Below are 13,320 nucleotides of genomic sequence, written 5' to 3' on the forward strand. Positions count from 1 at the left end.
GGGGTGAGGGCCTGAGGGTGGCCTCTGGACACCAAGACTGGGCCCAGCCAACAGCCAGAAAGAAAACGGCCTCAGCCCTCCTCTGGCCTTGGTCCGCCCTCCTCCCTTTCTCCAAGGGGGCCAGTCCAAGGGCTGCTGTGGTCTGTACAGAGGTGCTCCCTCCCCTCGGGGGCCCCCGCACACCCCCACTGCCCACTCCCCACGTACAGAACTCCTCCAGGCTGATGTCCTCCACAGCATGAATGCCGGTCAGGTGGGCGACGCGGCCCTGGACTCGTGTCCGTGCGTCCCCCGTGGTCTTGTCCACACGCTCGATCATCTGCTGTTGCCGGTCAATCCAGTAGAGGTGTTTGCCCAGCACGGTCAGGCCCACGGGCTGCACGATGTTGGCGTCTTCCAGGGTCAGGCGGTTGGCCCCTGCGAGAGGTATAAGCACCCCCTGAGTGGCAGCTCAGCCCATGCTCGCTCTGGGAGAATGGAGGGCTGCTGGGAGTCTGGGGACACTGGGCTCAGGCTGGGCACACTCCCTGGAAGCAGGCAGACCTGAGACCTCTTCTCAGATAGCCCTGCTCCCACCTGGGTTGGCCTTGTGACCAAGGCCGTGGACCCAAGTTGCTGATCCCCTGAAAGCATGGTGCCTCCCCTTCCCCCAGCCCACCCCAACTTCTGGCAGAAAAGCCCCTCCAAGCTCTCCTTCTTGCTCCTCTCCAGCCCAGGGGCCCCCAGACTAAGGCAGCCGTGGCCAAGCAGCTGTAAGTGCGGGTGCTGGAGGCAAAGGGCACAGGATTCCTGCTCCATCCCACACCGGGGTCCCCGGGCAGCTGGCTCACCCTCTCTGAGCCTCCCTGGACTCTACCAATCAGGAATCATTTGGGCCCCACATCCTGGAATGTGGCTGGGAGACTCTATGTGCCTCCTCGCAGCAGGTCCCCCGACAGACTGTGGCGTGTGACCGATGACCAGGAAGGCGGGCATCCCGGCGGGTCCGACAGGGTGGCTGTTGAGGGACCAATCCCCAGGGAGGCCCTGGGGCGCATACCTGACAGATCACAGCTCTCAATGCGCTTCAGGTCGGCGTCCACCCAGAAGAGCTTGCCCAGCGTGTTGTCCACCACGAGGGCCACAGGGCGGATGAGGCCCGTGGTGAAGAGGACCTCGCGCTCCGTGCCGTCCAGGGCGGCGCGTTCGATCTTGGCGGCTCGGTCCTGCATGTTGGTGAAGTACAGGTACCTGCGGAGGGCGGCAGTGAGGACCTGCTGTGTCCTGCCCTGTCCTCGGCAAAGCCCCAGAGAGACTGGCCCCGAGCCTGCGGACATCCAGCAGGTGAGCAGTCACATGACCCCGGCCTCAAGGGGGTGGCCCCCGGAGGTGAAAGGTCACACGCTGGAGGAGCTGGAGAATGTCCCCCGAGACCTCACACTACCTGGAACCTCAGAATGTGACCTTACTGGGAAACAAGGTGTTTGCAGATGTAATTAAGGATCAAGATGAGGCCACCCTTGGGACTTCCCGGAGGTCCCAGTTGGTTAAGGCTCTGAGCTTCCACTGCAGGAGGGGCACAGGTTCAATCCCTGGTCAGGGAACTAAGATCCCGCATACTGTGCAAAGGCCCTCAACCAGTGACAGCGGCCTTAAGAAAGAGAAGAGGCCACGGGACACGGTTCCACGTGATGACAGGGGCAGAGCGGAGGGACGTGGTCACAAGCCTAGGAGCACCCAGGGACCCCGAAGCTGAGAGGCAGGAAGGAGCCTCCCCTGCAGACTCTGGCGGGAGCACGGCCTCGCTGCCCTTGACTCTGGCCCCTGGAACCGCAGAACAGGCCTCCGTGTTTGAGGTCCCCAGTCTGTGGTCACTTGTGGTGGCCCCTCCACTGGTCCCTGAAGAACCACCAGCACTAACGGAGCCCCCGGGTGCTCATGGGAAATTGAGTCCCTGGAGGTCATGTCACCTGCCTGAGGTCACACAGGCTGTAAGTGATGGAATCAGGATTTGAACTCGGGTCTGCATGACAGCCCCTGGGCAGGAGCCCCAGCAACATTGCCTGGACAGGTGTGACTCTGGCTCTGAATGGCCAGCCCTGCGGGTATCTGGGGTGACCACCATGCTCCTGCCTCCCACCTCCAAACGTTCCTAACCTCATGTCATGGGGCTTTGGGCGCCCCCTGCGCTGGTCCTTTCCTCCAGGACCCTCCACATTTGTCCACATGTCTCAGCCTACCAGAGAACCTGAGGGCTGATGGTCGGAGGGTCAGGGAGCTTCATGGAAGGAAGAAGCTCCCAGTCAGGTAGCGACCTCACCGTGGTAGGATCTATGCAAGTGAATAACTTGCCACCACCTGGGATGCTATGGAAAGGATGGCTGTACAGGGTTCAAATTTGATGGGATGGTCCGACACCTATGAACCGAGCTCACATCCTGCCTGGGTCTCTCAGCAAAGCCCCCACCCCTGCACAGGCTTTCAGTCCAGGCCGTCCCTGGCTGCCTCCGCCTCCTCCCCACGACTGGGAATGAGCTGGTGTTGCCTCGCCCCGCCAACCCCTGGCTGTGGTGGCAGGGACCCTGGGGAGCTCCTGATGGATGGGCGTCTTGGGGGTGGAAGATCCCTCCCAGCCCAAGAGGTCAGCATGCACGGGAAAGGCGCCCGGCGCACCCCCGCAGGAACAACACCCCAGCCCGCGGCGGCCCCGCACCCGCGCTCGGCGTTGACGACGATGGCCCTCGGCTTGTCGCGGTCCCCCCGCAGCACCACACCCATGGCATCTCCGTTGAGCCGGTGGACGTTGATGGTGTTGGTGGCCTCGCACGTCCAGAACAGCGTCCGGCTGTAGACGTCGATGCTGAGGTCGTGCGGCTGTCTGTCCGGGTTCTGGCTTTGGCCCGGAGAGGTCAGAACGAAGGGCTGTAAGACGGTAAAGAAACAGGCATCCGCTGGAGACACAGAGAGGAGGGCGGAGGCCTCTGACCTGGTCCACAGCGAGCGTCAAAATCTCAACCCTGTTTGGAACCTTTCCTTTCCAACCAGCTCTTGCCCACATGTCCACCTGAGCGTGAAGGGGCTCCCTCGACAGCCTCCGGGGGAGTTCTCACCATGAGCTCTGGGCCAGGCCCGGCCACTGGTGATGGCACGGGACCCAGATGGCAGCCGCCCCACCCTGGCTGGCCGGCCTGGGCCTGCTCGGCAGAGAGGGGGACTGCCAGGCGGCCAAGTGGTCAGCCAGGATCGCAGGCCCCCGGCTCAAGGCATCTCCTCCCTTCTTGTTTCCTTAGACCCAGGCTTTTGGATTAAGACTCTCAAGTCTTGCTGTCTTTTAAAATACTCAGGGACTGATGCTGAGGTTGAAGCTCTAATACTTTGGCCACCTGATGTGAAGTGTTGACTCACTGGAAAAGACCCTGATGCTGGGAAAGACTGAAGACAGGAGGAGAAAGGGGCGGCAGAGGATGAGATGGTTGGATGGCATCACTGATTCAATGTACATGAGTTTGAGTAAACTCCAGGAGATGGTAAAGGACAGGGAAGCCTGGCATGCTGCAGTCCATGGGGTCACAAAGAGTCAGACACGACTGAGCGACTGAACCACAAAAATTTAGGGTGCCGGGACAATAGGTGTCCAGCTTGGAGGTCCGCCTCTCAGTCTCTTCCCTGAGGGTCAGAGGCTGGGGTGGGGGGGGTGCCGTTCCAAGGGCAGGTGAGGGTACAGAGCCGCCCTGCAGTGCATCCTGGGAGCACAGGGGCACGCGGGCCCCTCTCAGAGGCTGTTATCCCTCTGGGTCTCCACCCCGAGCCTCTCCCGGGAGCTCTGCCTGACGTTGTGCCATCCGCTGCATCTCAGGGATGAGCCTATCTCTCAGAGTCACTGACAGGGAATCCCTCGTTTCATGAACTGATGCTGGAGGAGGAGCACCCCTCATCTCCCTCCCAGGCCAGAGCCCGACTCCTTGGTGGATGTGGTCCCCCTGGGTGCTCGGGTGACTTGACCTGGTGCAAAGGGGCTTCCCAAACTCCTGGGCTGCTGCCACCAATGGTCTGGATGAAAAGCCCCTTCTCCTGAGAAGGGAATCATCTTCTAATGATGCTCTGATCACAGCTCATTGCAGACCCTCTTTATCTGCCTCTTTTCAGGAGTTAATAAAACCACAAGTCACCTGGTGGGCAAGAGGTGGCTTGCAGGCAAAAGGAAGCCCCCTTCCCCAGGCCCAGCCTCTAGGACCCAGCTGGAGAGGAACCCCCCACCGTCCCATCCCCCCCCCCCCCACCACACCCGACAGCCTCTGGTCCAGCCCTGCTGAGCAACTAGAAGTATGCCACTCGCATCTCTGCAGGTAACAACATCCACGCCCTGGGAGCTGTGGGCCCTAGGAGGCAAGCATCAACTCCAACCAGCACCTTCCTTTCTCAGGAGCCACGGAGCTCTCCGGCCAAAGCCCGCAGATCAGTGCAGCCGACGGCCCGGGGGTAAAGCAAGATTCCAGCCGGCCCTGGCCAGAGTCGAGCTCCCCGTGGAGGGTGGTAGGTGCGAGCCGGGCACACACTCATCGGAACAACCAGCGGAGAAAAGTGCCTGGTGTAATGACACAGCGCCCACGTCCCTCCCCGGGCAGACAGGAACGAGGAGATAACATTACACGGCTGGCCAGTTTCATAAAGCCCGAACTCCAGGTTTCACATAAGGAGCAGCACAATGCCAGCGCAAACCGTCTTAACAGAAGCCAACTCAACGCCGCCATCAACAGCCCGCCCCCTCGCAGGACAGAGTGGTCCTTAACTAAGTGGCCCAAAAGCGGATGCAACCCGTGTCCACTGGTGGGTGGACGGATACGCAAAGCGGGTTCTGTACACGCAGTGGGACGGTATTCAGTCTTCAAGAGGAAGGAAATTCTGATGCGTGCCATGATGAACCTCGAGGCCACTGTGCTCAGTGAAATCAGCCAGTCACAAAAGGACAGACATCGATCGTGTGGTTCTACCTACAGGCAGGACTTAAGAGCTGTCAGATTCTCAGAGACAGAGAACAGGCTGGTGGGTGCCAGGGACCGGGGGAGAAGGAGGCGGGTGGAGAGTTAGTGTTTAACGGGGACAGACTGTCATCAGAGACAGACAGTGGTGATGGGCGTTCAACAGTATGAATGTACCTTATGCCACAGAGCTGTACCCTTAAAAATGGCTAAAATGGTACACTTTATGTAATGTATGTTTACCACAATGAAAGAATAAAAAATTAACTAGAAAAATAAAAACCGAGCAGATAATAACGAGCTTCCCAGGCGGCACTTGTGGTAAAAGAATCCGCCTGTCAGTGCAGGAGACGCAAGAGACGCAAGTTCGATCCTTGGGTCAGGAAGATCCCTTGGCGAAGGGAATGGCCATGCACTCCAGCATTCTGGCCTAGAGGATTCAAAGGACACAGGAGCCTGGGGGCCTACAGTCCCTGGGGCCACAAAGAGTCAGGCACAACTGAGCACGCAATTAATAATGAAGAACACCATCCTTGGGGTGGGGGTGGTGCTCCAAATAATCAAAGCCACAGGAAAAGAGAGTTCAGTAGGGAGGGATTAAGTGCTCTAGATTAAGTGCTCTTAAAAGGGCCTTATTCTTCAAAGTCCTCCCCTCCTTTGGCAGACACCATAAAAGAATGCAAAAGAACGGCCTCTCTGTGGGACCTGAAGGCAATTTGCACCCAGCAACTTTCTCAGCAGGGAAGCCACAGTCCATCAATTAACACTTTACGTTCTCCAAAGGACTCAAAGTCACTGTCACCTGAGCCGGAAAGAGATGAAAGAAATCCATTCCCACCATCTTCCCCAGGCTCTGCTTCCACCTGGGCACAGCTGGAGCTGCTACCATCCACCAAGGACACACTCGTCAAAGGACGGCTAACTGGCCATTGTTGCCGAAGTATCTCGTGATGCCCGGCTGTACAGGCAGCCCCGGTACCCGGCTCGGGGCAGGGAACAGAAACACTTAACGTTACAGACAGGAAGATCTTCTGAAAATCCCTGCTGACACAAACAGCCTTGCTGTTATGACAGTGCCAAGACTCCCCCACGATGACATAAGCTATTGCAGTGGCTACTTGACCGAGAAGGAGACGGCTGGGTTCCATAGCTTTTGTGAAAGGAGCCTTTCGAAACTGGCATGACCAGGCAGGCGTGTCCTACTGGGATTCTGGCCACAGTTCCCTGTCACACGGCTGGATACGCCGGATGAGCCTGGAGGCTGCAGCGACAACGTCCTTCCTGGCCTGGGTCACAAACACCTAGCACAGAAAAGCAGTTAGTTCTGCTAGACTCAGGTTTGGAAAATGTGCCTCTGCTCCCACGCTGTGATGTATCAGGGACGAGTTCAGCAGAGCATGGTTTTTGAGTTTGCACAACTCCATCCAGGAGAAACACTAGCAAGTGCAGAGCACGCAGCAGGTACCGCACCAAGCAGGGGTGCGTGAACACACCTCCAGTGCCTCCAGTGCCCCTCAGACCCCGTGCACTGGGAGAAAAAACCGTCCATCCTGGGGTTTCAATGTTACGTCCCATCTCAGGCAACAGTTCCACCAAAAATCCAGAAACTGCAACCCTCCGACTCCAGTGTCCTCAGCCAACTTCAGGTCTCTGAAAGGTCAAGGGCCATATCTGCCATAGCATTTATGTACCGAACCATTTAAAGTGCAGGGCAGGGCCTCTGCATCACCAGGTTCCTCTCTTTGGCTTAATTTGTCGCTGATGGAGTTTTGAGAGCTGAATTCCTAGTCCCCCCCTACCCCGCCCCCCCATCAGACCTGGGGTCTGTTCTGCACCATTTTACACAGTGTGGTGATTTTCAGAAACACATACTGTATCATAACATAACCAACAGCATACAACTCCTCTGAAATAAAAAATAAATATAACCAATACCAACTGTCCTTTCCACTGTGGAAAGGGGGAAAAAAAAGATCCCACAGGGTTTGACATCCACCAGCACTCTGTAAACAACTGCAAAAATCCAGTTTCCACATAGAGTCATCATCTCAGGGTTTCGCACAACTCAGCCTGACACCCCACAAGGACATAACTGGGGCCCAGATCATCAGCTACCACCCACCATGCTCCCCTGGAACCCCCTCTGCTAAGAAAAGGGGGTGGCCGTGGCCTAGAAGCCGCCAGGGCCAGCTCCTTGTGGAAGCGTACCCCCCCGGCTGCCCCTCCACACTCCAGCGCTCCCAGCAGGCACGCTTGCCTGGGTCCCGTCGTCCTTGGCTCGTTTGATGTTCTGGCGCCCGTCCACCCAGTAGATGAACTTGTCCAGCGGGTCATAGCCGATGGCCTTGACGTTGCGCAGGCCGTGCAGTGGCAGGATGAGGTCTGGGCTGCGCTGGTCGTCAGGGATCATCCGGCTGATGGCGCACTTCTGGCTGAACAGCAGGAAGGCGGTGGGCGCTGGAGGGGGGCAGACAGAGGAGGGGCCGCCGGTCAGTGTCGGCGCCGAAGAGGGAGGGGGCGGGGAGGGCAGCATAGCACCCTATGGTGAAAAGTAGGTCCGTGTGTGTACCTGCGAGACGGACGTGGAAACGGCTGGGAGGACACAGTCGATTCTTGGCCGGCGGGGTGGGGGGGGACTATGAGGAATTTGACTCTCTGTGTTACACGTGTCTCTGTCGTTTCAGTATTTTATTATAAGTGCACGTGTTATTTTAAAACTAGATACCCATTTCTTTTTGAAAAACGTTTACTTGGCTGCGCTGGGGTTTCGTTACAGCACACAGGACCTTCGTTGAGGCATGCGGGACCTTGAGTTGCAGCATGCACTCTCTGAGTTGATGCATGTGGGACTAGTGCCCCGACCAGGGGTCAAACCCAGGCCCTCAGCATCAGGAAAGCAAAGTCTCAGCCACTGGACCACCAGGGAAGCCCCTCATTTAAAAAAAAGAAAACACCTTTTTTTTTTATGTGGACCATTTTAAAAGTCTTTATTACATTTGTTACAATACTGCTTCTGCTTTACGTTTGGTTTTCTTGGCCGAGAGGCACGTGGGATCCTATCCCCCCAACCAACTCACACCCCCTGCGCCGGAAGGCAAAGTCTCAGCCACTGGACCACCAGGGAAGGCCCCCATTTCTTTTTAGATTATCAAGACTTAAGTCGGAAGGAGGGAAAGGCAGTGAACCTCAGACTCTGAGCGACAAGTTTGTGAGATGCTCTGGTGACTGTGGGATTCTCTAGGGGCTTCTTTCTTTTTTTTTTTTATTATTTTTTTTTTTCCAGTGGGTTTTGTCATACATTGATATGAATCAGCCATGGATTTACATGTATTCCCAATCCCGATCCCCCCTCCCACCTCCCTAGGGGCTTCTTTCTATGAGCTCCAGGGAACAGCCGAAAACCATGTAAACAGTGAGACCAGGAGGGGCGCTTCTCGGGGTTGCCAGGACCCAGAATGTGCAGAGGCCACTGTCAGAGCTACAGCTGCACCACGTGAATCCAACTGTGGCCCTGGGTCTGCAGCCGTGGAAGCCGGCACCCAGGTCACATCCCCTCTGGGGGGTGGATGACCTGCGCCTCCACTTGACTCCTTGAGGTTATGCCCCGCCCCCCGGAAAATGGACAACAGGACCAAAGGGAGCCCAGGAGTGGGGAGTCCCATCACGTACCAGCCGAGGACTGCCCCCAAGCCCCTCCGCCCTTCGAGGCTGTGGGTCCCTCATCCACACTTTTGGACTGCGGACGCCCAGTCCTCCCAACGCCCAGGGCAGCGAGGGGCTCACACAAGGCCCCGGGTGACAAAGAGCTTTGTACACTCTCTACAGCTGCTCAGAGCCCGAGTTCTAAGCAACGCTCTGGTGAGGTCACAGGAGAAAAGCCTGCCAACAGGACACGTCTGTTCTCCCTGCGGGCCAAGGGGAAGTCACGCTCCAGCTCTCTGAACTTCGCTTTTCTGAGTACCGGAATGAAAGAGAAAAGGCCGACCTCGTTTAGAGGGTCAGTGTGAGGATTACACAAGTGGGCGTGAGGCTGGCAGTAAGGGGTCGGCGCGGGGACTCTGGAGCCAGCCTGCCTGGATTCAGACCTGGTTCCAAGTCTCACTGCTGTGTGGCCTTGGGTAGGTAACTACGTGTGTCTGTGCTCAGGGTCCTTGTCTGTGAAATGGGGACAGTGATGTTGCCTATCCCATAGACTGGAGGATTGCTGCTGCCGCTGCTGCTAAGTCACTTCAGTCGTGTCTGACTCTGCGACCCCATGGACAGCAGCCCACCAGGCTCCTCTGTCCACGGGATTCTCTAGGCAAGAATATTAGAGTGGGTTGCCATTTCCTTCTCCAAGACTAGAGGATTAAGTGCCATAAAAAGCATTTGGAACAGTGTCCAAATCTATACGTGACAGAGACTGTTTTTCACAGCCAAAGAGCCTCCCACGGGACATGTCAGGTGCAGGCTTGGCCCATCTAATCATGTCTTGATGAAGCAACAGGTCTTCTACCCAGCTCGAGCCTCCAGGTAACAGTATGCATATGTGCAGTGCACAACCTGCCCAACTGCCCATGTGCACCCCAGATAAGATGCTTCTTTCTGCCTTATCTGTCAGAGGCAGGCTGATCTCATGTGGGAGTGAGGGGCAGGGGGAGAGCGAGGCACTTACGGCTGCAGTTGCGGCTGCTGGGGTCCAGGGTATAATGCGAGGCGCAGCTGCAGCGGTGGCCGCTGGGGATGGCCAGGCACAGCTGGCCACACTGCCCGTTGTTGTGCATGCAGTCGTTGAGGCCGTCCTGGCGGGAGGAGTGGAACACCAGGATGTCCATCACGAAGTCCAGGTGGCCCTGGATGAGGGTGCGGTTCCGGCCGCTGGTCTTGTCGGCCCGCTCGATGCTGTGCAGGTTCCAGTCTGTCCAGTAGATGTAATCGCTGTACTGGGTCAGGCCGAAGGGGTGCGGGAGGTCATCCGCGATCACGACCCGCTCCTGACCTGCGCGGAGACACGGGGGCGCGGTGTCAGCCAGGGCACCGCACGGGCGCCAACCCACAGCCTGGCCACCTACGATGGGCTCGTAAAGATTGTGAGCACTTTGGGAAACCGGCAGGGCCCACTAAGCCCAGATGCGCGCCTACCCTGACATCAGGCAACTCCCCGCCTGCAGCACAAGAGATGTGCACAGAGCGTCCCCCAAAGGACACAGGTGAGACTGCACACAGCGGCAAGTGTGTGTAACAGCCACGGCAGAAACAACCAAACGTCCGTCAACAGTAGGAAGGGTTTAAAAAAAGGCACGATCTTCGTGCCATGGACATGACGCAGCAGTAAGACAGAATAACAGCGTGAGTGAATCTCAGTCCTTAGACTGAAAGGAGACAGATGCTGAAGAGCACGCGCCGTACAGTCAGTGATAGAAAGTTCTAGAATGGCACAACTGGAGCATGTAGACAGACGTCAGTGCAGCAGTGAGCCCTGAGAAGGCCGATGAGATTGACTAAGAGCCTTTCGGGGGCTGGAAGCTTCCTGGCTTTGATCTGGACGGAAGCTGCACAGGCTGTGTTGATGCCTCTATGGATGTACAAATATCAGTACGTAAAAGTTCTCCGACCTGACCACTGTTCTGTACTTTACTGTATGTGTATGTCAGAAAATAGTTCATTTTATTTTGGCCACATCATGAGGCTTGTAGAACCTCAGTTTCCCTGCATGTCAATAAAAAATTTTTAATTAAACCTTCTGCCTAGCAGTCTACCACAGGGATGGGAACCAGGCTCTGGAGTCAGCCTGGGTCCCCTTGCTCCTCCACTGATCACATGACCTCTGTGTAAGCCCCCTGACCCTCAGTCTCCCCATCTGCAAAGTGAGTATTCTTCAGAGTGCCCTCAGGACTTCCCTGGCGGTCCCGTGGTTAAGACTCTGCACTCCCAGTGCAGGGAGCCTGGGTTCAATCCCTGGTCAGGGAACTAGATGTCACAAAGTGAAAGTGAAAGTCGCTCAGTCCTGTCCGACTCTTTGTGACCCCATGGACTCTACAGTCCGTGGAATTCTCCAGGCCGGAATACTGGAGTGGGTAGCCTTTCCCTTCTCCAGGGGATGGCCCCAAGCCAGGGATTGAACCCAGGTCTCCCGCATCGTGGGCAGATTGTTTACCGTCTGAGACACCAGGGAAGCCCATAAATGCGAGAGTGGGTAGCCTATCCCTTCTCCAGAGGATCTTCCCAACCCAGGAATCGAACTGGGGTCTCCCGCACTGCAGGCGGATTCTTTACCAGCTGAGCTACCAGGGAGGCCGCAACTAAAGATCCGTCATGCTGCCAACAAAGAGCCGGTGCAGTCTAATAAACTGAAAAACAAAATGTCCTCATGGGTACCCATGATACTTAAAAGTAATAAATTATGATAAAAAATCAGTGAAGTCTGTGATTACCACTGTGATAAACATTCAGTGAGATCATGTAAAATGCAAGTAGAATGGTCAAAATGCCAGAACAAAGCGAGTGCCTGGTAAAAGTTATGAGCAATGCAGGAGACCCAGGTTCAGACCCTGGGTTGGGAGGATCTCCTGGAGAAGAGCACTGCCGCCCTCTCCAGTATTCCTTGTATTTATCTGTCTGTTTCTGGCCATGCCGGGCCTTCGCTACGGCTCAGGCTTCTCCCTAGCTGTGGTGAGCAGGGGCGATGCTCTGGTTGCAGTGAGCAGGCTTCTCACTGCGGTGGCTTCTCTCCCTGCCGAACACAGGCCCGAGGACTCAGCAGCTGAGGCCCGCGGGCTCTAGAGCACAGGCTCAATAGTCCTGGCTCGTGGGCTTAGTCGTCCCGAGGCATGTGGGGTCTTCCCAGACCAGGGTTGGAACCAGCGTCTCCTGCATGCGCAGGCAGATTCTTTACCACGGAGCCGCCTGGGAAGCCCCCCACTCCAGTGTTCTCGCCTGGAGAATTCCATGGACAGAGGAACCGGGTGGGACTCATTGGAAAAGACCGTGATGCTGGGAAAGACTGAAGGCCAAAGGAGAAGCGGGTGGCAGAGGCTGAGATAGTTAGATAGCAACACCTACTCAGTGGACATGGACATGAACAAACTCTGGGAGACAGAAGGAAAGGGAAGCCTGGACTGCTGCAATCCACGGGGTCGCAAAGATTCAGACACAACTTAGCAACTGAACAAGAAGAAGAAGTTATGAGCAGAATAACATTCTCCTCCCTCTTCTCCAGGGCTTTCCTCATAGCCCAGTTGGCAAAGAATCTGCCTGCAATGCAGGAGACCCCGGTTTGATTCCTGGGTCGGGAAGATCCTCTGGAGAAGGAATAGGCTACCCACTCCAGTATTCTTGGACTTCCCGGGTGGCTCAGCTGGCAAAGAATCTGCCTGCAATGTGGGAGACCTAAGTTCAATCCCTGGCTTGGGAAGATCCCCTGGAGAAGGGGAAAGGCTACCCACTCTGGCCTGGAGAATTCCATAGACTGTATAGTCCATGGAGTCGCAAAGAGTCAGACACGACTGAGCAACTTTCACTCACTCACTCCCTCTTCTCCAAAGAGGTCCACATTCTACTCTCCAGGATTTGTGAACATTGTACCTTACATGGCCAGGGGCTTTGCAGGTGTGACCAAATTAAAGATTCTGAACTGCAGAGATGATCCTGAATTATCCCAGGACACCCGGTGTAAACACAAAGGTAGAGAGAACAGGACAGTGAGAGGGGCTGGCTTTGAAGTTGGAGGAAGGGGCCATGAGACAAGGAGGCAGGCAGCCTCCAGAAGATGGAAAAGGCACTGGGCCCAGACAGCAGCCTTCAGAAGGAAGGGGGCCAGGCCCACACCTTGACTGTAGCCCACTGACGCCATGTGGGGATACGGTTGCTCATGCTAACGCCGCAGCAGAGGACTTGTCAAATGAACCGGGTCTGACCCCCGAGCAGCCACGTGCGGAACATACAACACGTGTGGGCAGCTGCTGGGGCTACAGTGGCAACAGGCAGGCCGAGAGGACAGCGCGCGGTGGGAAAGGCGCAGAGGGGGCTGAGCCCCGCAGGAGGGAGAGGGCACGTGCGGAGCCCGGGGACACTCAACCTCGACCCCGGTGTGGGTTCCTAAGTCTGCCCTTGTCAAAGTGTGTGCTGTGTGAACGCCTCACATATGCTGTGTGCGCATGCTGAGTCACTCAGTTGTATCCAACTCTCTGCGACCCCCATGGACTATAGCCCGCCAGGCTCCTCTGTCCATGGGATTTTCTCCAGGCAAGAATACTGGAGTGGGTTGCCACTTCCTCCTCCAGGGGATCTTCGCAACCCAGTGATCAAACCTGCGTCTCTTGCATTACCGCTGAGTCATTGCGGAAACCGATATACACTTATGTTCTATTTCATGGTAAAAATG

At 56.5% G+C, this 13,320-nt stretch overlaps 1 protein-coding gene across 5 annotated transcripts in view; it reads right to left on the reverse strand.

Annotated features, from left to right (window-relative positions):
• Positions 1-13,320, reverse strand: part of LRP5 (LDL receptor related protein 5) — a 125,295-nt gene that overhangs the window by 19,517 nt on the left and 92,458 nt on the right. For all 5 annotated transcript variants that reach the window (XM_061162032.1, XM_061162023.1, XM_061162013.1 and 2 more), the window contains exons 12-16: positions 9,613-9,936; positions 7,216-7,415; positions 2,693-2,901; positions 1,040-1,230; positions 208-417 (exon numbers count right to left, since the gene is read on the reverse strand). In XM_061162032.1, coding sequence (XP_061018015.1) covers positions 208-417; positions 1,040-1,230; positions 2,693-2,901; positions 7,216-7,415; positions 9,613-9,936 — 1,134 coding nt within the window. The remainder of the gene's footprint in view (positions 1-207; positions 418-1,039; positions 1,231-2,692; positions 2,902-7,215; positions 7,416-9,612; positions 9,937-13,320) is intronic.

This window comes from Dama dama, chromosome 2, assembly GCF_033118175.1.
Source record: "Dama dama isolate Ldn47 chromosome 2, ASM3311817v1, whole genome shotgun sequence".
Taxonomy (NCBI): Eukaryota; Metazoa; Chordata; class Mammalia; order Artiodactyla; family Cervidae; genus Dama; species Dama dama.